Source organism: Nesoenas mayeri, assembly GCF_963082525.1.
Source record: "Nesoenas mayeri genome assembly, chromosome: 5".
Classification (NCBI taxonomy): domain Eukaryota; kingdom Metazoa; phylum Chordata; class Aves; order Columbiformes; family Columbidae; genus Nesoenas; species Nesoenas mayeri.
In genome coordinates, this window is record NC_137548.1 from 54,482,901 (window position 1) to 54,507,927 (window position 25,027).

The 25,027-nt window shown below is 41.2% G+C and overlaps 1 protein-coding gene across 1 annotated transcript in view; it reads right to left on the bottom strand.

The window, feature by feature from the left end:
- Window positions 1–5,714: 5,714 nt before the first annotated feature.
- The window catches only part of KCNC1 (potassium voltage-gated channel subfamily C member 1), a gene marked incomplete at both ends in the record, with an annotated part of 108,246 nt that continues 88,933 nt past the window's right edge, over window positions 5,715–25,027 (bottom strand). The window contains 3 exons of the mRNA XM_080345614.1: window positions 5,715–5,779; window positions 8,580–8,768; window positions 23,237–24,170. Of these exons, the coding sequence (XP_080201740.1) occupies window positions 5,715–5,779; window positions 8,580–8,768; window positions 23,237–24,170 (1,188 nt within the window). The remainder of the gene's footprint in view (window positions 5,780–8,579; window positions 8,769–23,236; window positions 24,171–25,027) is intronic.

A 25,027-nucleotide genomic window follows, 5' to 3' on the forward strand; every position in this document is an offset into this window, starting at 1 on the left:
ACACCCATCCAGGTCATGAGCTGCCAGCTTCTCCAGGAGAATGCTGTGGGATACGGTGTCAGAGGCTTTACTGAAGTCTAAGTATACAACATCCATAGCCTTTCCCTCATCTAATCTACTATTTGGGTCACCCTGTTGTAGAAGGATATCAGGTTGGTCGAGCAGGACCTGCCTTTCATAAACACATGTTGACTGGACCTGATCACTTGGTTGTCTTGTATGTGCTACGTGATAACATTCAGGATGATCTGCTCCATGACCTTCCCCGGCACTGAGGTCAGACTGACAGGTCTATAGTTCCCTGGATCCTCCTTCCGGCCCTTCTTGTAGACTAGCGTCACATTAGCCAACTTCCAGTCAACTGGGACCTTCCCAGTCAGCCAGGATTGCTGATAGGTAATGGAAAGTGGCTTAGTGATCATCTCCACCAGTTCCTTCAGCACCCTTGGGTGTATCTCATCTGGCCCCATAGACTTGTGGGTGTCCAAGTGGTGTAGCAGGTCACTAACCATTTCCCCTTGCATTATTATGGCTTCATACTGCTCCCCATGCCTGTCTTTTGGCCCAAGTATCTGGAGCACAACTGGTCTGACTATTAAAGGCTGAAGCAAAGAAGGCATTTAGTACCTCAGTCTTTCCTTCAACTTCTGTCTCTATGTTTCCCGCTGCATCCGTCAGGGGATGGAGATTCTCCTTAGCCCTCCTCTTGTTGCTGATACATTTATAGAAACATTTCTTGTTGTCTTTCACAGTGGTGGCCAGTCTCAGCTCTAGTTGGGCTTTGGGCCATCTGATTTTCTCCCTGCGTAACCTCACAGATTTCTTGTATTTCTCTTGAGCGGCCTGCTCCTCCTTCCAAAGGTTATAAATTCTCCTTTTATTCTGAACTTCCAGCCGCAGCTCTCTATTCAGCCAGGCCGGTCTTCTTCCCTGACGGCTTGCCTTCCAGCACATGGGGACAGCCTGCTCCTGAGCCTCTAAGATTACCTTCTTGAAGGGAGACCGGCCTTCCTGGACTCCTTTGTCCTTCAGCACTGCCTCCCAAAGGACTCTGCCAACCAGCCCCCTAAACAGATCAAAATCTGTCCTTTAGAAGTCAAAAGTAGCAGTTCTGCTGACCACCCTTCTTTCTTCCTCAAGAACAGAAAACTCAGTCATTTTACGATCACTATGCCCAAGGCGACTTCCAACTGGCATGTTACCCACAAGTCCTTCTCTATTTACAAACAACAGAGCCAGTGAGGCTTTTTCCCTGGTAGGCTCACTAACCAGCTGTGTTAGCAAGTTGCCTTCCATGCACTGCAGGAACCTCCTAGGCTGTTTCCTCTCTGCTGTGTTCTATTTCCAGCAGACATCTAGTAGGTTTAAGTCCCCCACAAGAACAAGGGCTAGTGATCAGGAGACTTCTCCCAGCTGCCTGCAAAATATTTCATCTGCCTCTTCATCTTGTGTCCTCATCCACATTTCTAACCTCTTGTGCTACTGCCACTCTTTCTCCGGTCACTCGCGTTGACACCACCACCGTAAAGCACGGTTCCTACTGAGCTTATCTGCTTGGGCTCAACGCATGTGTCTCCTGGTCATTCTGGTATGACTCAGGGTCAGGAGCCCCTGTAATAGGCTGTGTTGTCCCTGCTAAGCCCTTTAGGTCCAGAAGGTGTGTTGGGTACCTTAGAGTGATATCTAGACTAGATGATATCCAGAGGTCCCTTCCAACCAAACCTAACCATTCTGTGATCTGAACTAAAACAACTGTGATCCTTTGCCTTTTGCTGACTAAGGAATCTCTAACCTGCTCCATGGGCAGCAGAGAAACCAGTGGAAGCCTTTGATACCTGAAGATATTTGGACCTATGTACTTGCATAAAGTTTTTTAAACACTCAAGAGAATGCTGAGGTTTGAAAACCTGGCTTGGTCAGCCTGAATTGAGGAATATGTCTCTCCATCGGGGAAGATGGCTGTCCTTAGTTTTAAAGCATTTGTTCTGTCAGATAAGGAAAGTCAAAAGTTGCAGTTCTGGATCCATTTTCTAACTTGAAGTTCAATTTGAATTCAAATATTGTTCTTGATTGCAAATAAGCATTTCTATTCCCCTAAGAGAGAAATGTCCTACAGTCCTAGATGAATGCAGAGGCTTTGGAATTTCTGAGCAGACAGGTATTTTATGCCCAAACTCAAATAAGTGATTGACTTGAAAATAGTCTGCATAATTTAAGCACATTTTCATGAAGTGAAGTTAGTTTGTCTGTGAGCTCAGAGACTAAGTTGTTTCTAGGATATATATGGAAAGCAGAGAGGTAGGTTGTCTTGTTTTGAAACCATAAAAAGTATATGCAAAGTGGCAGGGTGAAAACTGCACTTGTTTTTCCTTCAGGATATCTTTTTTGGAAGCACCTCTCTGCTCAGTTCCTTTCTGATGCCCTTGCCTTAGCCCTGCTTGCTCTTTTCTGTATTTCAGTCTGCTCATTTGTCCTAGCAGCCATTTGTTTCAGTGATGTATTTTCTTTTTGAGCCTGAAACTTTGAGGAGAGAGAAGGCAATTTATGTGAAAAATCACTTTATCCAGATTAATGACTACTGCGCTTGACTGTTATCACAGCGGTATTAGCTAGATTTTTTTTTTGTTGGAGTGAGAGAATAGAAACCACATCTTAGATCCTTGCTGTCTGGAATTGTAGTTGTGAAGGCACATCAGGCTGGTCCAGAAAAAAAACAGTATCTTCATGCAGCCAGAGGAAAAGCTGTATGTGTAGAAGGTGTGCTTGAGATGTGCAACTAATAAACCACCAGTTGCCAGTGGGTTCAGATGAAGGACGAGCATCGCGTCCTATAGCTGGGGGTCCATTGCCGAAAGCTGAGTTTGCAGAGGAGGAAACCCGGATGTTCATTTCCAGCTGGAAAGAGGTAGAGTGTGACTGAACTACATAATGTGCTTCTGCTCTTACTTACGATGGTGGGAAGTCAAAAGTAGTCAGTGGCATTATTGCAAGTCTCAGGTCAGAATCTACCCGTGTGTATAGCTTTAGTGCTTTAATCAAGATGTATACTTCCTGTGTTGGGAATGGGCAGGATTGAAGGAATTAATGTTTTAATCATAATACCCCAGCAAAAGCTCCTTAAATGTAAGGCAGCTGGGATGATGGGGTAAATTTCTCTTAGGATTCAGTGTCAGGATTGAGCACAACAGGTCTTGAAATTTTCCAGTTGTCTCCCTCTTTCCCTGTGTTGTCAGAGCTGCCACTGTTGTGCAAGGGGACCTCTGGGGTCAGATGGTCCTTAAGCTTTAGAGCATCTCCTGAAGGGCAGTGGATGGGAAACCTTGTTCTGTTCCTGAAGGGTTTACAGAAGTCACCCAAGAGATCTGTTACCTCAAATCAGAATAAGCTGAGAGGTGTACCTAAATGAAAATGGGACTGGTAGATGTAAAAAGCAGCACAGAACGACAATTGCTTTAGGGCACATGTACCCAACCTGTTAGCTAAGGCTCATATGTATGCAAAGTGCGTTGGAAGGCAAAGACTTACATAGGATTTACAGGGCTGAACTGTTAGTATTCCTTATGGTAATGAAGAATTTGAGCAGCCTTCATGCTGGGCCCTTGAGTTACTGTTAAATAAATATGGAACAGATAAACCTGTTTCTGGATTCTTAATACATTGAAAGAAGAAAAGTTGTTCATTAGACAACTTTTGGATCCTGGATTAACCTGGATCTTGCCTCTAGAGGTAGGAAATTGCCCATTTATCAGCTGAGAATAACAGCATAGAAACAGTGTGAGGAAAGTAGTTCTTGGGAGAATGGATAGTCAACTCAAGTAGAAATCAAGTACATAATGCTTCATCAGGGACTACAAAGGAGTTTTCTAATTACGTACAAATTCAGATGATCAGCTTTTCTTCTATTCCTAAAACACAGCTTGAGGTTTTCCTTGATTTTCCTTTTGGAGTAGAGTTTTGGGGAGACAAGGTCCAGCTGAAGTTGGTTTTTTTGTTTGTTTGTTTATAATTTATCACTTACCAGAGCCATGAGTGTGTTTCTTCTGTTTTTGGGGGCTTGATGTCTACTTCCTAGAGACAATAGGGATAATGTTCCTTTACAGTTCCATTTATATCAGCAGTCGCAGGTGCCATAGCTTCCCTGGAAGGTCGACAGCTCTTCTGAAGTTTCTCATGTAAGTATAAAGGTGTGTCCTTCCTTATAGAAGTACTTTACCAAAAATGCTCAAGCAACTAGAATGCTGTCCATAGTTGTAATCTGTGGCATCTAAAATGAAATTTAATCCCGTTGTGTTTCTCGGTTCTTACAGCTGCATATTTTGTGTGGCAAATGAAGCATGACTGGGACACCTGAGTTTCTTTCAGAGTTTCATATGAGGTGAACTGCTGCGACTCAGTGAAGAACAAGTGAAGGACGGGGCCCAAAGAAGTAAGAAAAACTGAATTCATTTAATCAGCTAAAAAGACAAACTTTTATTATTGTTGGGGAAGGAAAAGGAAGATACGTAGGTCATTATAGGGCTTTTTAATCTTCCCTTGTAAAATTACTAATGGTGTGAATTCTTGAGACATCGTTTGTATCAAGTGTTTGCAGGCTTCATTTATTATCTACTAACCAAAATTAGCATTGTAGAACCAAAGCAATACCAAGCTTTTCTCCTACATTTCTGTTGAGAACACTGTATTTATTCAAGATTTTAGAAGCAAGTCTCTGGAAACCCCTGATCGCTTCAGAAAAGGATTCCCCTTTACACTATACAGCAGGCACTGAAACCATGATACAAAATTTATTTCATGCTAGAATTGTTTTGCATAACATTGTGCATGCATTTTACTCAGTACTAAATTGCATACAATGCTGTTGTCTTGTTTCTTAAACTTTGAGACCATTTATACTTGAGTATTTTCCTGATTTTGTACTATAAGTCCCAGTTTTAAAATAACACCTCTTTTGTTTAAAATTCATACTGATTACTTAATATGAACAATTTATGAAGGGTCTTTACGTTGGATCTATACATCAATAAAATACAACATAACGAGAGCTGGAAAATTAAATCTAGACCAGCTGTTACTGTCAGGTCCGAAGGAAGGTCCCATGTGTCACAAGCATGCCAACAAAAACAGACAGGAAAAAGTTTCTCTTATTTTTATACACTTCTAGTTGGATTAAAAGTTCTTGATTTCCATGTTGGTGTGATGAACTGTGAAGGCATGGTCAATATGACCGATGACTGCCTGATTGCACTTTTTAAAACCATTACTCTGTAACTTGTATACAAAAAGAAGCGATCCATAGCAAAGAAATGTACAATTTTATAATGTTTTACATTTTGGCTACAACAATGTATGTAAAAGTAAAGAGCTTTGAAAGAAAATATATAACTTTGCTTTTTCTTCTTCTTTTTGTTTTCTGGTTTTTGTTTGTTTTGTGGTTTTTTTTTCTTTTTTTTTTTTTCTTTTTTGTCTTCATGCAATTCATGCTATGGAACAAAAAAAAAAAAGATTTAAAAAAAAAAAAAGGATCTTCTACAGTTTTGTTACATTTTGGCCGTAGAAAAAGCCTGCATCTCTGGTACAACTCCGAAACCATGAAGAATCGTCCATAAAACCTGCATGGAGCGAGTTAACTTTGTCCAAATGAGAAGGTCTTCTGTGCCTGCACAGTTCCACACAGATGTTTATTAGCCATCAATGTTCATCTCCATCTTGCCTTGTCAGGTCACTCTGACTGCCTCTGTTGGCATATATTTAGCAATGACTGGACTTTCTTTGCAAAGATCTGCATGTAAAGAATACAATCAGTACTTGAGCTTCTTCCCTGCGCTTTTCACATCAAGCTTGGCATCTTAGTTTTAAAGTAAGGAGGAAAAGGTGAAATAGCTACATGCAGAGGCAGCCATATTCTTCTTCAACAGGATTGATTTTCCATGCAGTCAGCCAGACTGAGACCTCTCTACAGTGTGTCTGAGTATTGCTTTCAGCTTAAAATAGGCGCCCATGCAAAGTTTCATCCTACTGTGCTTGTTTCCTCAAACTCCTGCAGGGTTCCTATGGCTCAAAAATATCCTGAGAAAAGCAAAATCTTCCATCGTTGGCATGTTTCAGCATCAACTAAATGCCCAACCCATTCCATACAGAGCCAGTAGATCCACCATTAGCCAAAATAAGCATAGACTAGCAGGATGCACGAGGAAGGAAACTCTCTGGTGCATCTACCCTTCATCCTATGTACTGATACCATGCAGCACGTATGGCCCACCAGTACTACGCGAGTGCCTGCCTATTGTCATCTGAGTGCTATTTAGGAGTGTTGTCACCTAGCATCAGGAGTAACACCATTCCCAGCAGGTGCTACTGTGAGACATTGCATCTTCAGACTTAGTCACCTGGATTATATGCAACATAGCATAGGCTAATTGAAAATAAAGCTTTTTAGACCATTCTCTGCTACTGATCCATGCTACAAAATAGATGGGATGGGAGACCAAGAACGTCTCACTGGACTAGGAGAGCTGTAGGGCGCAGACACTGAGGATAATCCTATCGCTTTTCCACTTATGCCAGCTATGCTGTTAAGGCTCCGTGACATTTCGTAACCTTCATTTAAAAGAAAAATGCAAAGTACAGCATTGGATCAATGACAGAATGGACTAAGAATGAGGTCAACATTGTAGCCAGTTCAATAGCATCCGCATGCACAGACATGCCGAGAGTAGTATCGCTTGCAACATGACTCAGAAGGCCACTAGAACAAGTTTAAAAAATATATGTATTTTTTAAAAAATCATAATTTCTCAAGGATGGTCAGGCTATGTAATTGATCCTACAGGCAGCAACATAGTTGTACCCTAAAAGAAAAAAAAGAGTCAGTGGGAGGGATTTTCTCTGTCTCCATCATACACTCACACATACCTCTCCCTTCCACTTAATGCATTTTGACCTCAGGCAAGATTAAGGTTTCTGGTATCTTTGGGGCAGGAGGGGGAAAAGGCAGCAAAATTCATAGAATCTATTTTGTTGCTATAGAGATACTACTCAGTTGTTCTCAGCATTTAAAAAACAAAACAAAAAAACCCCAACAAACCAAAATTGCATGCATTTGGTTTCCCTCCCTTCCCCCCCGCCCCCTCTTTTTCAGACATGCACATAAACAGCTCAGCAAGTGTACAGAGAGTTGCACAAACTATGGATGAAATTCTGTTGGAACAACAATTAAGATGCTCTCAACGTGTTTCAAACAGGCCAACAATATGCTGACGTATATTACTCTTTAGCCAACCAGCCTCTGTTCCATTCAGTAACGAGAGGCGGTTGCAGTGCATCGTGAAAACCATACATTCCTCATCCCAAAGGATGTGCCATTTGGAGTGTTCCCCTGATCCACTGGAACCACCCGAACTCGCCCAGGCTGAATGAACATGGCCAATGCTTATCCAATACAGAATCAAGTAAAACACTTTGCTACAAAGGTAAATTTTAGAGAATATACTTTCATATGAAAGTCTTGTGGTCCAACTATATCTTTGTTGATGATAAGCTCTAAACTTATAAATACATACACTATCTATAACTTGCACTTACTATAACTATTGCCCATCATACAATGGCACATGGGAATTCTATACTCCATACACAGTGTATGGTTACATGATACAATCTTTGCAGTTTTAAAATATTGACTATATCATATACTATATACAGCACACCAGTGATAAACACTGATTTGAAGAGATTTCTTTTCCAATTTTCCCATTCCTTGTCAACTCTGATGCATATATATGTAACTCTAATTTTGGTTTGTATGGTTTCCTCATGTTAAATTATTTAAACAAAACAGTTTATTTCAAGAAGGGAAGGTTTTTTCATTTGATTTGACTTCTGTTGCTAAATACATTATTCTGACCATTAGCAAACTAAACTGCAGTTACTTCTGAGAGATCTGAAGCTGTCAGAAGTCTGAGAAACTAACTAGTAATGATTTATTTATGAAAGTGATTTTAGATGGATTATTTTCCAATTGTAAGGCACCTGTGCTAACAGATGTTTTGTATGCTTCTCTTTCTCTGTTGAACTGAGCAGCTATGAATGTCCAAATGATTTGTTTTAGTGCTCTGTTAAGGTAGCCGAATAATTATTTCCTAATCCTTGAGGATGTTTTGCTTTTGTGTTTTGCCTTTTCTGTCTGCCACCTCCAGCCTGTGCTCCTCAGAGTCTGGTAAGAACTGTGAGCTTTCCAAGTGGCAAACCTTCATTGCTATGAAATGTTAATTGGCCTCTCCTTGGAGGATGGGCTAATTTAAGGACACTGTAGAGCATCCTCCACTAACGCATACTGCACCAGCTGGGGTGGAAGACTTGACTGCCTAGCATAGCTGCATGGCGTAGTTACAGCTCCTCAGGCTTTTCTTTCTGAAAAAAATAGGTTAGAAACTCCAAATGCAGACATCAGGTGGTGGTTTCCAGCCCAAACGTGCATCTCTACAGCAAGCGCACTACTGCGTGCTACAACTACGGCTGACTTTCTCTTATTTATTTAAAACGGTTACTAACTACATGGTTACAGGACCCCAGCTACATACCCTTTCTTATTCCTCCATCAGGCGGGCAGGGATATTCCCCGGTTGATAAGAGGAAGCAGGGTCCATATCTCTCCCGAGTGCCAGAGCGGGTAAAGGGCAGGCCCTCATCAGGCGTAATAGCCTGGTCTATGTGGGGACAGTCTTCGTTTGCCAGCGCCGCCTTGGCCACCTCCCCATTCAGTTTCGAATCTTCAAACATATAAGCAGAAGGCTATTGAAACACTATGCACTGTTTATTAGAGTTCCATCTGCAAATTAAGGGTTCACAGCTAAAGAGTTCTATAGCGACACTATAAAAGGTAGCACATCTGTCCTAGACACTGCGTTCACGTGCACTGCACCAAAATAAAATAGTCTGTTAAGTGGGAGGAGAAACAAAACATGATCGCGTTAGGTGTAACAGCAGCCACCTGTACTTCCACATGGAGGGGCAGTTTCAGAAACGGGCGTGCATTGGTTCCTAGTCCTGCGAGCAGAAGACCGCGGTTAGAAATCGGATTATGTTTTTGCATGACATTGGATGGCACATGAATGACTCGTTTGTCATGAAGCCTACTGTCGCTCAGAGCTTTGGAGAGGCAGTGGACTGTGAGTTGTGTATTAGGATTTGAGTATATTCTGTTTGTGTTGATTTATACCTGTGTGTAATATCACTGAGGGGAAAATTCCTGCTCTTCCCCCTCCCCAAAATTTACACGGATTGTTTTATGGCATTTCCAGTCATGCAGAATGGCTGTACACGTTGTAGACACACAGAGTATATTACATATGGAAATACGACATCAGAATGTGGATTTTTTAAAAGCAATCCATTTTCTGGTGTTCTCTGAAACACATACAGTACTTGCAATGCCAGCATGGGATACTACATACAGAAAGCACTACAGCAGGCCATGAATTTGGAGAGTAAATAATGAAAATTGGTTGTCAGATTTGCCCATTTTGCTCGACGCATTCCCATGAGGATAGACTGAGAATAGTATGTTTTCTCTGTGTGACTTGTTTGACATTTATAAAACAATTTAAAGTGCTGTTTAGTGTGGGATTTATTTTAGGGTTTTAAAGTGCAAATTAGAGTATTGAGAATATACTCGAAATATGGCACAGCTCGATATGAGTATTTTGGTTGAAGGGAGGAAAAAACAGTCAAATACGCTTTCTGAAGTTTCACAAATGCTGAGATATGTAAACTGAGCGGTATTGGCAGCATCCTACACCTCGGTTGCACAATGCTTATAACCTAAACACTGTAAGGCAATGGGTGGTCCTGCAAGTCTTTAAGGAAAGACAAACTCAATGGATAGACTTAATTTCAGTGCTTCTTCCAGATTCGTGTACTAGCTTGTTCTGAATGCTACATGATAGTGTCATTTATTTTGCAATAGTTTTGAAGCCAAGTAATAAAACACGCCCAAAACAAAAAATACATTAGGTAGAGTTTGGAGATATGATTCTGATCCTCTGGCTTCAGACGGACGACAATGACAAGCAGTAGGCAAAAGCCTTTTCAAGTTGTGCTTGTTGCTTTGCACACACACACACATATGTATATGACATATTATGCATCTGCCCATGCGCCAGTGATTGCATTCTATGCCTTTTACTTAGATTTCACTGGTTTGTCACAACATAAACAAACTTTTCTGCAGATCCAACCTCTGCCTCCTTTCTGCTCCATGCAGAATTAGCCAATTATTTCCCCAAAAAGGGAGGTAGTAATGTTTCGTTTTGTGAGCAATGAAGTAATTAGGTCTCTCAATTTATTTTTAAATGCAAAAGCTATAGGTGCATTGTGATACCTGTAGACACTAATTTCAATAGGATTCCAAAGTTTTAAGGTTACGCTGGGTTGCAATTCTGTTCTGTTCATAATACTCACTGCTGTTTAATACCACTCTGCACAGAAACCTGGCACAGCTGCCATAGTAACGACATTGCAGATACTGAGCTGTTGATTTGAAAATCACTTAACTGTGCTTGAGGAGAGCTGCTGTTCTCATGGGGATGAGCAAAGAACTGGGCTTCTTCCTAAGCCTCTACTGCTACAAGCTGATGACTCTAATCCTGAAATGCAGGAGGCAGCTGTGTCAGCAGAGCTCTGCATTGAAATCTCTGAGACTCCCACTGCTACACCTGAGCCTGGGTTTGCAAACTAAACTGGTAGTGGTGGAGGGGCACTGGTCCATTTCTGGAGCTTAAAACACCTCTGGGCAGAGTGGTTGTGGGCAGGCTGCTCACCGGTAACAACCATTCATGATTTTGGAAGCAGCTTGCAGACTGTTGTGCTTGAATGACAAGAAAGTGGACCTTCTTGGAATTAATTTCTTAAATTGCATCATACATCGCGACCAACTTGAGCGGGAACTTGTTCGTGCAGCCTGCTCAGGGTCCCTTAGCACTGGCCAATTTTTCTCTATACTTGTTGAAAATCCACAACCTCGTTATTTTATTTCTATTCAACAGCAAGAGAAAAGAGCAGCTGGAAACATGGACATATCACTGAACTGTCCTACTAATGCCCCTTGAATATTCCATGTATGGGCCATGCCTTAGGGATCACATTCTGGATAGCAATGCTAATCTACAATGACAATTTTGCTAAATTTTTAGGAAGCAGAGAAATTACAAGCACAGAAGACTGTATCTGTTGCTGGTCTATATAAGCAAGTGTTAAGTAGAGTAGTTGTGTTCCAAACCACTATCTGCAGCACCTCATTCTCTGAAGGCAGGACTTGACAATCATGTGATATTAAATATGTGACTGGCCTGTTATGGGAATAAAGAAAACATGACTGAGGTCATCAGCCCACAGCTATAACTCCCCATTATTTCATTAGCAAATCTACATGCTAAACAATTTCAGGAATGGTGTCTGAAGATGGAATGAAGTGATGTTATTTTAGGTCAATTTAGCAAGTTTCAATTTGCATGTTTGCTTTTTCTAAGATTGACTTTGGTTTGAGAGAACTCTGGATAAAGCAAAACTACTGCAACCATTACTGTCTGGTGACCACCAGTGTAGTTATACCAAGGACAACTACTTCTAGCTTCTTAAAATTTCTAAGGCTTGATTATACCAAGGACAACTACTTCTAGCTTCTTAAAATTTCTAAGGCTTGATTCTGGCCTAACAAATTCACGTGTTTCTTTCCTGCTTGCAAAATTCGAATTAGGCTTGTACTGCATGTTTTGTTCTTCAGGTTCTGTTTCATGAAAAAAAAAGTCAATGTTAGCATCTATGTTTTACAGATGGGTAAAACTACCATGCTGTGAAGTGACTTGCCCACTACTACAAAAGGGGTTATTAACAACAAAATCTTCTGACTCTCCGCTAGGCACCTTATCTCCATAATTGTCCTGTCTGTGCATACCTAGTTAACTGCACCAGCTTTAAACATTCTCTTGCAGAGATTCTGCTGAGAGGCTAAAGAAGGTATTCAGCAGATCTCCCAGGTGAGTAGTTTGTTTCACAACTACCTCATTTATGTGCTTTCCACTTTCTTTTTCTCTCATCTCATCTGTCTCCATTTGCAGAAAAGTACTATTAAAATGCCTCAGGTATTTCCAAGCAAACACTGAATTTCTAAACAGGGGGGGATATGACGGATTCTGAAAAAAAGAAAAAAACCCCAACAAACCTTAGGAGAACTGCTGGATTTTGCATTAGTATACTCTGCTTATTGTGGAGGAGCACAGTAGAGACTGCCTATGTGTATGTGGATCAGCTCTTTTGTCATAGCAAATGGTTGCACACTGTCACAGTGACTTCACCAGTGCCGCTGGGTTTGATTATTTTGATTATAACCTAGAGTCTGACACTGAATCTCCACCTGCTTGAACAGCATCTTATGTTCAGAGTATCGGTGGACATAATTGTATGATATATTCATTGACCTCAGTCTATGCTCGGAAATGTGGCACTTGTACAGAAGTGGTTCGTGCCCTGGGAAAGTCACCTCAGTCCTCTTTCCTTAAGCAAACACTTCCATTCTCCAACACCTGCCAAGAAACAAGTTCCTGGTTTACCCTTCTTACCTTAGATGTCTTCAGCAATTTTGTGCAAGCCAGGGATAGTCCCAGCTCACACTGTTTCCACCTGGGGTTGTGGCTGTCCCCTCTCTTTTGTTTCCCATGTGTCTACAGAGCTGTGAAGTGGTCACTTACCCCAAAGACTGGATGAGTTGAAAGGCACTGCCAGTATGGACCATTTTCTGTCCTCACAGGACTGGATATCCAGTGCCATTCCAGTCCTTATAGGAACATCTGTAGGTTGTAACCACTTTGACTGAAACAGGGCTGAGAGCAACTCCACAATTCATAGCATGTGTTCATGCATATTTACTCACAAGTCAGTATCTGGATACCTGAACCATGCCAGTTTCTTTGATACTGTGTTAAAGAACTTGGGGTTTTCTCAGCCCTAGGTCAGAAACACAGCAACTGAGAGATATAGTCCTGTTGCTTTTAGTCACATCAGGTCAGTGGCAGTCTCTTCCAGAAGAACACAGGCTGTCTTCTTCCTGGCTACCCTTGCTTAAGGATTAAAAGAGACAAGGACCCAGCTTGAGTCCCTACAACCTCCCTGAACAGACATTCGCCAATCTGCAAAGGCTCAGGGAACTTCAGGGTTCTGCAGCCCTCTTATAAGGGAAGGGGTTGACCAGCAGGAAGGAGGTAGAGCAGCTGAATGCATAACTGGGCCAGAACTGAGAAAGGAAGTTGCTTGAAAGATGAAGATCTTTCTACTGGCAAGGCTTTGTCTGACTAAAATTGCATTCCACACCACCACTCCATGTACACCTAAAAATGAATCTACAGCTTGTCTAGATCTCAACTGTGCTCATATAGCCCTGGGACTGCCATTATTATGGTCTGTGGATAGTCCCACTCCTGACCAATGGAGAGTGTCCTTTGGTTCTCATTCAGAGCTTGAGGGTCATTTTCACTTGCCTATTTTAAACTGCTGTTGCTAACCCGAACACGCACAGTAGCTGCCTGAGGTCTCTTATGAAGAAGGATCTCCATGAGATCCCTCACAGCAGAGGCCTTTAATACAACTGGATCCCTGAAGTAATGGTACATTGTTCATTAAGTTAATTACTCTTCTGGTTTTCATCTCTCTCACACTTTTCTAGTGATATAAAAGGGCTGTAAATGCAACAGCATCAGTTGTGTTATACTATGTGGGCAATGGGAAACTCTCTTGATGGTTTTCCCTGGCTCTTGGACAAGTGACAGGATGGTACAGGAACAGAGGTGGTATGGCCCAGGTGACAGTGGAGAACTACTGCGCTCTAGCTTGTCTGAGCTACAAGCCTGTTAGGTGGAAGGGGGAAGCTCAGCAGCTGTGAGGCTGCTATAGTTTCTACTGCAGGATAGAATTTCCCAGCTGTCTTTATTCTAGAGAAAATGCATCCTATTTTTACAGCATCACTTTTCCCTGATACTTCTTGTGCTAGGCAAATGCTTATGATGAAGTTAAGAGCATGAATCCAAGTATTCAAATACATTTACTCTGATTTGTGGAGGGTTAAGAGCTGCTCAGCATTTGAAAATACCCATTGACTTTATATCCCTAAATTTCTCTCTGATAGTAGGGAAGGGAAGGAAATATTTACAGTTCAATTCCCTACTCTCTTGAGTCTCTTTAATTCGAATTTCACTCCTGTTAGCAAGCTGTTTCTGTTTTAGTTGACTGGACAGTGTTTACTGTCCATTAATATTCATTGGCGACTCATCAATTGCACCAGTATAGATCACTTTATTTTTTATACTAGACTCCATCTAAACTCTGCTGTGCTTCTTCACTGATTGAGAGAGGGTCAAATCATAATAGTGAACCAGGAACCAAAGGAACTGCACACTGAGAAAAATATGCTTTTCTTGAGCTAGTACATGGCTATGGTGATTTCTGCGTTAACATAGAATTTACTGACAAGATTAGTAGCAATGAAGTTCATGCTGTCCCTCTAGAAAATTATCAGAAATGTCTATCAGCTTTTTTTTATCATTCTTTCAGAGCACTGTTTGGGCATAATTGGGGGACATTGTAAACAAAATGCTTTCTTCAGGACCTGATTCAGCAAAACAACAATTATGCTTCTGTGCCAGACCATCTTCAGCTACAGAAATCAATTTTTATGGGCTCCAGAGACTCATTCAGGATTAAGAAATGTGGATCCCATGGGCAGGGCCTCATTTTTGTTGGTGTTAAATCAGGTCCTTGGAGTGAAAGGAATATAACTATATTAAATTAGAAAAAAAAGATTTATAGAGAAGATACATTAAACCACAGACAAAGGATGATGAAATGGTGAAATGAAGGCTTGGAGAGTATGGAAGGAAGTATCACACAGAGAAGAACAGCATAGAAAATGTGGGTTTAAACCTCTGAAAATGAGTAATGATGCATCAGCATGGGCATCACCAGTTTTCAAAATGGCAGTGAAAAAAAACCTAAATTGGTAGGTTTGGGAATTTTTTCTGCTGGAGAGTAATGAAAATTAATTTTCCATGCAGACTATCTGAAAAAAAAAAGAAGGTAATTTAACTAAGTAGTTCTATTGTCATACCAAGTACTTACTCTTTGCATTAATACCTCGCATCAGGTTTTGTGTCACAACCTCATTGAAGTTACCTATAGCCTGTGACATTCCTTGTTCTTTTGCACTAAAGAACTGTATAATAATCTCCTCGGCTGCCCAACATGAAGCTCAGGTTGATGGGAATTGGAGAAAAACTTCACAGAATAAAATGTGACAGTCTGTAACATACACAAGTTGCAAGCAACGTACAGTAATAACAAGTAAATGTTAACAAACAGAGCGAAAGAGAGAAAGAGAAAAAGAGAGAGAAAATGTGAGGAACATGTAAAAGAATTAAGATTCCTATACAACAACTTAGTTTTAGTTACCCAAATATTCTAAGGCCATTAAAATAAAAACCTTTATTCGTTCTAGGTATCTTTATTAAAGTTTCCTGATCTTTATATTACTGCATATTTTGAAAGTTGTTATGAAGCTCTTCTCAGTAGATATCACACTGATGGACTTTACACTGGCACGAGAGCAGAATTTAGTACGCTACGTGAATACGCGGAATCCTTCCAACCCAACCTACCTCTTCAGCATTTACTCACCACCGTGTTGACCTGGGTCCCTCCATGAAGCCGTGTCCCCCAGTAAAGGCACTTCAGTGACGGCGGTGACCGCCTCTCCCAGTACTAACTGGCCAACATAGTAACGTCACTCCCAGAAAATACCACCTTTGAGAGGTACTACTTCTTGAAGTGAGGTGACAGTATGTTGGCTGCCTACCTATTGGTACCGCTAGAGGAAATCCAGGAGCTCTAGTTAAGTAGATCCAGTGCATCTTGCTATTATGGGTATTATTGGATATGTGCTTAATGCAGCACTGAGAACTGTTGCTCCTGGAACTGCTGCACTGCAAAAAGCTCTAGAAGATCCTTCCTAGTTTTATCCTGACACTTCTGGGGTTTCACTTATACCCATCCTGGACTTCCGAGAGTCTCACTAACACCATACTCTGTAGAACACTGTGGGTTGTTGACAGGTCAAGTAGAAGTTGCAGGAAAATGCAGTCAGGTGAGTCACGCTACAATCTGACTTTACCGCTCTGACTGAGGAATACAGTATGATGATCTGTACAGTATGGAAGGTGTCTGAGACATGGAGCATGGATGAATACAAAGATCAATGACAGCAGGAATGGTAGATTGCTTGTTAATTTGGCTTTGTGCTAGAGGGATATAAGCAAGTGGACTGGGCACAGAACTGGGACCTCATGCTTTAAAGTCTTTTGTCCCTGACCTTTTGTAGTAACAGGTAAGTCATCCCGGCTGTCTAGTTCTACTACAGCAGAGATGTACTTCTTGCACAGAGGTGCCTTTTTCTTGTATCTGTCCTGCAAACACCAGTCATGCTCAGTACAGCAGAAGGGAGAGATGCCAAGAGTACCAGTTTTGTATCCCAGGAATGCATTCTGCCCCAAATGGCATGGGAGCTGTAGTAGCAGGCACGTGTTTGAAAAAGAAGATTTACCATATTTACATCTGCCTTGTGCTGGAGGATTGGCACAAGTTGGCCTTGTTTGTCTGGAGTGCTTGTGTCTGTGTTTTCCCATCACTAAAAGTGCATTGTGCGCCTTAAGTTATTAAGCTATGAAAAGTCCTAAGATTTATTGTTTAGTTCTACAATTCTTTTTCAGCTTAGTGCAGTCCTGCCCCTACACGCACTCATCACAGGCTGTGGCCAGACCACAGAGGGGCGTGTGGGGAGATTTATTTTCTTTTTTCTTCCTTTTTTTTTGACGTCTCACATAGTGCCAGAGAAAAGCATGAAACCCAGAGCACTGTGCTTGAATTCATAGCTCCTCCTGTTTGTTTTCAAATGACTTGGTTTAGAGGATGTTATTTTTTTACTCAAATTCTAAAGTAAACAAGCACTGTAGTACAAGTGACACCCACCATTTGTATCTCTACAGGAAATGACAAATGAATAATCATACAATGAAGTATTACATTATATTAGTTATAAATTCTGCTTTGCCTGTGATTCACAGCTATGAGATTGCAGATATGCCACACAGGGCAGGGGGCAAGGAATAGATCCAAATTGCTTCCACCTAACTTCAGGCACTTAACTGAGGATCCTAAGCGAGAGCTGCAGAAAGCCACCCCCAGAGGGCAATTCAGATCACAGATGAGTGAATTACTCTCTGAGATAGACTGACCTTTCTTCTGATATAAGGAGGACCTCAGGCAAATGCATCTTAAGTTAGATGAGAAGAAATTAGCATTATTCCTTTTATTTTGAGCTGTTACAATTTCTACATTAGCTCCAGAGGACTCAATCTCCAGTGATACTAAGATGTGATCTTTACCTCATTTGCTATTTTGGAGTGAAGAATTTTGAATTTTCAAAGGCTAGGAAGGCTAAGTAATGAGAGGAAAGAAAAAACACCTCCCTATTACCTTTTCCACTGCCTTTTTAGTATTTCTTACATCCAACAAGTTTAAACATGAAAGTCTTTTGAGCTGAAACAGAGCTAAACTCTTTGCAGTTACATTGCTGTCTACTGTCCATCTTACAGAGAGGATCAAAGGTTTTATGACGCTAAAATTAGATGAGACTTTTTTTTTTTGAATGTTCAAAGGCATTTGAGCAGAGAATTTGCTTCCCCATGGACTGAAGGACCACCACCATGGCTAGATACCTATGGCTTTCACAATGCTTCGGTATCCGTAAAAGCCACTGAAGTTCACAAACTACAATGAAATGTTAGGCAGCATATAATGGGCCTGTAACAAGAACTCCCAAGAGTTCCCATTTCCCACTGAGCTTTGGCACTTGAATTACAGTGCTCAGCACACTTCTGACGTTAGAGCTGGTGTGTTGCACAAGGAATACAGGTTATTTAGGTTATGGTGACAGAAGGGATGAAAAATGAAGCCCTGAGAAAAGAGCAGCTCCTTCAGAAAGCATGAGTAATAAAACTGAGATGGGTAATTCCACATTATTTCTAAAAGGAGATCAGCTCTCTCTCAGGAAATTACTTTGAAATAATAGGTTCCTAACGCCACAGTTTGCTCCAGTTCATCTGACCATGGGGTACACTGGAGTCACTGTAACTATGTAGTTCCCATCTGCCAGTGACAGACTGAGATTGCTTTAACTATTCAGACTAGGGATAGTCAGGGAGTGGGTTATTGAAAATTGTTCTTTGGGCAGGTAAGAACCACAGAAGTTTTTCTGAAGCTAAAACTGTATTAGTAATGACAGACATTTCCCCCTCTCCTCTTAGGTGTCTGAAATCTAGTAATATATCTTCCATATTTTTCAGCTATGCAATGAGTAGAGAATTTTGCCAGCAGCACACTGTGAAAAAGGCTGCACAATACAATTGTGTGAAGATATGACATCCTTGGAATATAGCTTCAGTGAAGCTGCATGCAGAGAGGATCAGAGAGGTGAGAAATTCTTATTTTGGCCATATTAAAATCAATATGAACAGTGTGTGTGCTGGTATTTTAAATACATATATGAAAACAATAAAAGGGTAGATCTCTGAACAAACCCCAAATAACCTGTGCTTATGTATTATGGATGCATTCTTAAGACCATGGCTCTGTGGCACCAGACAGTACCGTAGACATCAAATGAAGTTATGAATTCCATTCATATTCTAAATTTCTTTTACAGTGTTGGAAAATGACATTCACAGCTTTATCCTATGGCAACTTTAGACTATAACCATGCAGTCAACCTGTCCTTCAGGTAAGCACACTACCTTGCAGAAGAGAGGGACTGAAGACTTGAGTAACACTTTCAAATCAAAACTGAGAGCTTTCAAGATTTGCTTTGCATGTTTTGAGGTTTTTGTACAAACTTGTACCTTAACGTATTTCATTATGTGTACCGATATTTCACAATAATTGAGGTTTGGGACAGAAATCAGCTAAGTTTAAGTGGTTGAAGCTGGCTGCTTCTGGTTTGCTTCTGTTTGAAGAAAATTTTGCACTTTTTTGCCTTTTTTTGCCTTTTTTTTTTTTCTCCCCTGTTTTGCTTCTGTTATGATACTGACTGTTTGAAATACTCAAAGTCTTTAGAAAAAAGACACTGCAGCACAGACTGTGGTTGATTGATGCTTATTTAGTTATGTTCAACTAGTGGCTTTGTCACAGACCTTTCAAGTGACCTTGTTCAATTAAATTAAGCCCTGGAGATTACTTCCATTTTCTCTTCGCTGTCTACTTAGCCTGTTGGGTATGTGATTGTAATATAGTAGTTGCCACATACATAACAATTGCAAAATGAAGCCCTGATCTTGAATGGGCTCTGTAAACAACACTGCAACATGACCAAGTTAATAGTTTGGCACAGTGATGCTAGAACTTGGTGTGTTTATTTTAAGTGAAGGGACACCTGGGCCTTTATATTCTGAGATATCCTCGAGTCTAGGAGTTTTAGTCAAATTGGTCAGGTGAGATCTGCTCCTTTGTATCAGGCCCAGTTCCTCCAGGCACTATATAGGCTGTATCTTGAGAATTTACAGAGATCAGAAACTGCCTTGAAGAAGATTTTTTTGTATAGAGGAAATCTCTGCTTTCTTAATGCTGCTGGTGAAGGCCTGCCTGAAGTGACTCTGTCATCCTCCACTCTGACGTGTCCTTCCTCACCTCCTGCTGGTTTCCCAGCCACCCATTGACAGGATCAGAGAGGACAGAGAGCGGGAAGGGTTGCTGCAGTAAAAGGGAGGCATGGTAGAATCAAACTCTGACATTCTTTACATCAAATTAAAATCAAGTGCTGTTATTTAAAGATACCCTCCTGCCAGGTGTAGATTAGTGCAGGACTGAGCTGCTGAGAGTTCTGGGGACAATTTAAAAATTCAATTCAAACCTACCACAATCTACATGCAAACCATCTTTAGTCTGCCTACAAATGACCATAGCATCATTGGCAGCAGCTGTGCACCCTGTGGGCAAAGTTCTGCTGTTTGCATGTCCGTGCCAGAAAGTGCTCCTTGGCCTGAGCGGAGGCACCGGGCTGTGGCTGTGCAGAGCAGAGCTCTGTGCAGAGCCCTCCCTGCAGCCCCCTTGGCCCGGCGTGTGTGGGCTGAGACCAGCTGTGCACTGCTGCCTTGCTGCACGAGGGGGCTATAGAGAGGTAGTCGCATGTGGAACTATTTCATACTCATCACAGTTTTGTGAAGTGTTTAATCATTCTACCACACGTAATATATGGAATTAATAACTTCATGTCATGTCCTTTACACCTGAGCAGCCAAATAGGCATTTTTTAGGATAACGTGTTAGATATACACGATATTACCTTGTATAACCTAGATGCTGTCACACTGAAGCTTTACAGTTAAAAATGACAAGAAATATCTTGGACAACTTGGGCATTATTTTAGAAACATTAGGCACCCATTCTGTGTTCCTAGTGCATTGTTCACTGGTTATTTACAGTTAGGTGCTGTTAACTAATCCTAATATTGTACAGTATGATAAACATTCACTGCTTGCAAGTTTCTGTTTTCATAGAATGTGCAGAATTTCATTTCAGGAACAAATCGATGCCTTTGAATACTTCATATTACATAAGTGAATCTCAATATCCAAGGCGATGTAGATCTTGTTTTAAGAGTTTGGTTCTGATCTTACTTATTAATTTTATTTTTCTCTTGCACGCATATAGATCTTTCGCTTGGAAGCTTTGGAAGCTAAGAAATCCAGGCAATATTTTTTGCTGTTAGTGGTGCATAATAATTATCAGAAACAGAACTCCAGCAACTGAGTCCATTTTGTTAGCTGAAGTATAAGTGTGCTTTTTTACTTCTTAAAATATATATGCTTCTATACGTATATAAAAATAGTCTATCTTAATTATTGCAGAAATAGATAAGTAGCTGTTACTATCAATTCTTCATCGATATTGTGGTAACAGCTGATTTTAGAGCACTGCTGATGGCAAAACAGTTCCACATTGAACCAAAATTACACGTATTCTCAGGATACCAGTGTGGAATTGCACTGAACTCGTAGAGTTCTTAGTCCTCTAGTTCCCAAAGAGGACCAGGGTAGGTAATGCAAGGAACTTTATAAAGCAAGGGATTTCTGAGAAAAAAAGTTATTCTGTAGCTGACGGCTAAAGTACTCCAGAGTCTGGCATCTCTTGTGCATTACAATTGGGTAGTTGGCATATTGCTCACAGTAGGAGACACACAATATGGTTTGTGCCCTCTTTCCCTCTTGATATGTGATGCCACAAAGACATCTACTTACGAGGAAGTTTGCTGTTGCACATGAGTTGTGATAAGCATTTGCAACCTGAGGGAATGGATGATAAAACCACACGCTTATGCGTCAAATATACAAGAGGAAAGAGACAGTCTATCAGTCACGTGAATTGTGATTGGCCTGTTGCAATGGAATAGCCTTTAACAAAAAAAAATGAAAGGTATTCACCTTCTGAATGGATTTTACATAGTTGCACAAAAGGGAAAAGAAATAAGAAAAGAAGAGAGAAGAGAATAGAAAAGAAGAGAAAGGTTCCCACCAGCTCTTCCCCTCCAAAATTAGCATTGGCATTGGTGAAGTCACACACAAAGGAAAGTCTCACTTTCTTTGTGCCTCTCACAATGACATCAACATGCATGGCTATGAGATGACGAGAGAATACCTCACTCACAATGAGTAAAATATTTGAATTTTCTTAAAAGTAAAAAAAAATGATAACACAAGACCATCATAGGTATATGCTAGCTCTTTCAAAACATTTCTTTTTGACTAGATATTAATTCAAATCACTTGACTGGCAATCTCTCTAATACAACACAGGGGGATATTCTGAATAGGCTGAAGAAAGTCTACTACGCAACTTGGCTGGAACATCTGCCAAAAATGAAGTTGGCTTTGTTTTCAACGTGAGTATCTACTTCGAAATTACTCCATAGAATAAATAATGATATTCCATGGGTAGAGGTAGATTATGGGGTTTAAATAATCAAATTGGAGCCCCGTAACTTTATGTGCTATAGGAGGATTCTCATAAAACTGAGATATTCCCATAATTAACCACTAGCCATGGGATATTATAATATATTCCACGGTGACTAGTATTTTTTTCCATTTCCCTCCCCGCTCCCGACAGAATTAGTACGATTGATTTTCTTCCGGTTTCATCTATTGCTAACATGAATCAGTGTAATTAAAAATAAGAATACCATATTAAGAGGTGATCACTGTTTAGGCCGAACTGACCAGTAATGACCAGTCAGACCTTTTCCAGTTGGCCTTTGCTGCTAGAGGTTGAAAGAGCTGTAACTCACCAACCCATACTTGCAAAAGGAGCATGTTTTAGAAAACGTGGTTCAAAACTCTTTATAGTTCTAAATGCTAAATTCTAGTGGAATATTATAGAATAGATTGATTTGCATGCCATGGAATAAACATCCTTACATCTAGTCTTGTCTCAGAGTGAGTCATTTTGCATTAGTGTCAAGAATTTGAGCTGTTGTTCTACTTTGCAGTTAATCATCAGAAAGAGACGGGATTGTCTCATGAATATGCATGGTGGTATAGTTGTCCCTTCAACTTACTAGGCACCTAGTTTCTGTAATGAGATGTACAATATCTGCCATTTAAAACAGCTGAAAGGTCCCAAATGGGAACAAATGAGAAAGCATCTGGCTGTTTCAAATTCCAGCCCTGTTTTGTCAGAAAACTCTGTAATTGCTGAGTACTTGGCTCCTACTCTGCTCTATGAAGCATTCAGCTCTCAGGAGCCTCTGAGATGCATTACGCAGTCCAGCAACATAGCTGTAGAACTCTCAAAATTCTTCCACTAGATGTAACAGCTCTTCAGAAATCTTGAGACTTGTATGCCCTTAACCAGGACCAAAGTTTGGGCTCCTAGAGCGTGCTCTTATCCTTAGTTTTGCTGATCAGCCTCCACTGTACCATTTGTCCCTGCAACCTAGACTTCACACATATTATTCACTGTGTGATGGTGGGACTAGAATGGATAAATGTGCTACCCATTGCTCTAAGAAAGCAGTCTGGCTGAATCTTAAATCACTACGCGGGATGGAGGTTAACGGTCAGATGGACATTCCTCTAAGAGGTTTCCTACCTGCTCTGTTAATTTCTAAAATTTCTTCTTGGGCCAGTGGGCAAGTGTCGCTCTGAGTACTGTGGTGTGGAGAGTTTACGACAGATTTACAATAATTGGGGGATCCCAGCTGGGGTGGCCTCGGGATATGCTTCTTTTTTTTCTTTGGTAGCTTCTGCTTAGCCATAGCTAAGGAGTAATACATTCCGAAATTGTTCACAATGACAGGGACAGGCATGGCAATGGTCAGCACACCAGCGAGAGCACAGAGGGCCCCCACCAGCATGCCTGACCAAGTCTGAGGATACATGTCTCCGTAGCCCAGGGTCGTCATGGTGACAACAGCCCACCAAAAGCCGATGGGGATATTTTTAAAGTGTGTGTGTTCACTGGCACTAGGGTCATTTGGTTTAGCACCTATTCTCTCAGCATAATAGATCATCGTGGCAAAGATTAAGACGCCCAATGCCAAAAATATGATGAGCAGCAAGAATTCGTTTGTGCTGGCGCGGAGAGTGTGTCCCAAGACCCGCAACCCAACGAAGTGGCGGGTCAGCTTGAAAATTCGCAGGATTCGCACAAAACGGACTACGCGCAGGAAGCCCAGGACATCCTTAGCAGCTTTGGAAGACAGGCCACTGAGTCCAACCTCTAGATAGAAAGGCAGTATGGCCACAAAGTCAATGATGTTCAAAGAGTTTTTGATAAATTCCACCTTGTTTGGGCAGAAAGTGACTCTCATCAAGAACTCAAATGTAAACCAGACCACACAGACGCCTTCGATGTAGGTGAGAAAGGCTTCAGTCTCTGCTTCCCTGTAGTGCCGCACCTGGGTGTCATTCCCGATGAATTCAGTTTCTGTCTTGTTCACAATGGGGTTAAATCTCTCATGGGTCTCGAGGCAGAAGGTGGTGATGGAGACCAGAATGAAGAAGAGAGAAGCAAATGCCACATACTGTGGAAAGAAAGATATGAGAGAAAGGTTAAACAGTAGGTTAAGTACAGGGGCTTTGATTCTGAAACATCAGGGAGAGACAAGAGCTGTATTAAAACTACATATAATGCCAGGCCTTCTTCCTGTGGGATTAAGATGCCAAGTCTCACCTGCAAAGACCCCCTAACATTCAAACTTGGAGGGAGAGCAGTATATAAGTACATGCTAACGTCCATTCCTGTACAGATAGCACTTTTGTGTGAGTGTAAATTTATGCAATCATTTGAATCTCAGAGCTTTTGTTGGGATTTAAGGTTAAGGACAAGTTGAAATTGTACCTTCCTGAACTTGGTCCTGTTACTTCCTGAAGACTGAGCACACCCTCTAGGACAACAGTCACGTAAGAGTTTTTGTGCAGCATTATGTCAGTGGTATGGTGGCTGACTCCTGCTCCCGGGTTAGTGACAGTTGTGGTATTTCAGGTCTCAGTAAGGTGCTGGTAAATACTGGTGGCAGTCTCAGGTGGGCTTTACAGCAAGCAGCAGTCCTGCTTGACATCATCAGGCTTTCTGACAAATCCCTGGGGCAGGTTGAGGAACAGCCACATATCAAACTAAGCTCTCCTAGAGTACAAGTCTTCTCTGTTCTCAGTTCCCTTCTCCAGATCTTTTGGGGATGGGGGGCAGGGAAGGGAAGAAAGAGGTTTCAAGTGAGCCTGTCAGCTGGTCCAAAAAGAGATAGATCTATGGGATTTTACCAGACAAAGTTTTCTTGAAGTTTTCTCATTACAGCGTAAGACTTGTGCTGGAACTAGATGAATCTTTTTTAAGGCTGTTGGTTTACAATTTGGTTAATTAACTTACAGTGAAGGTGCTGGC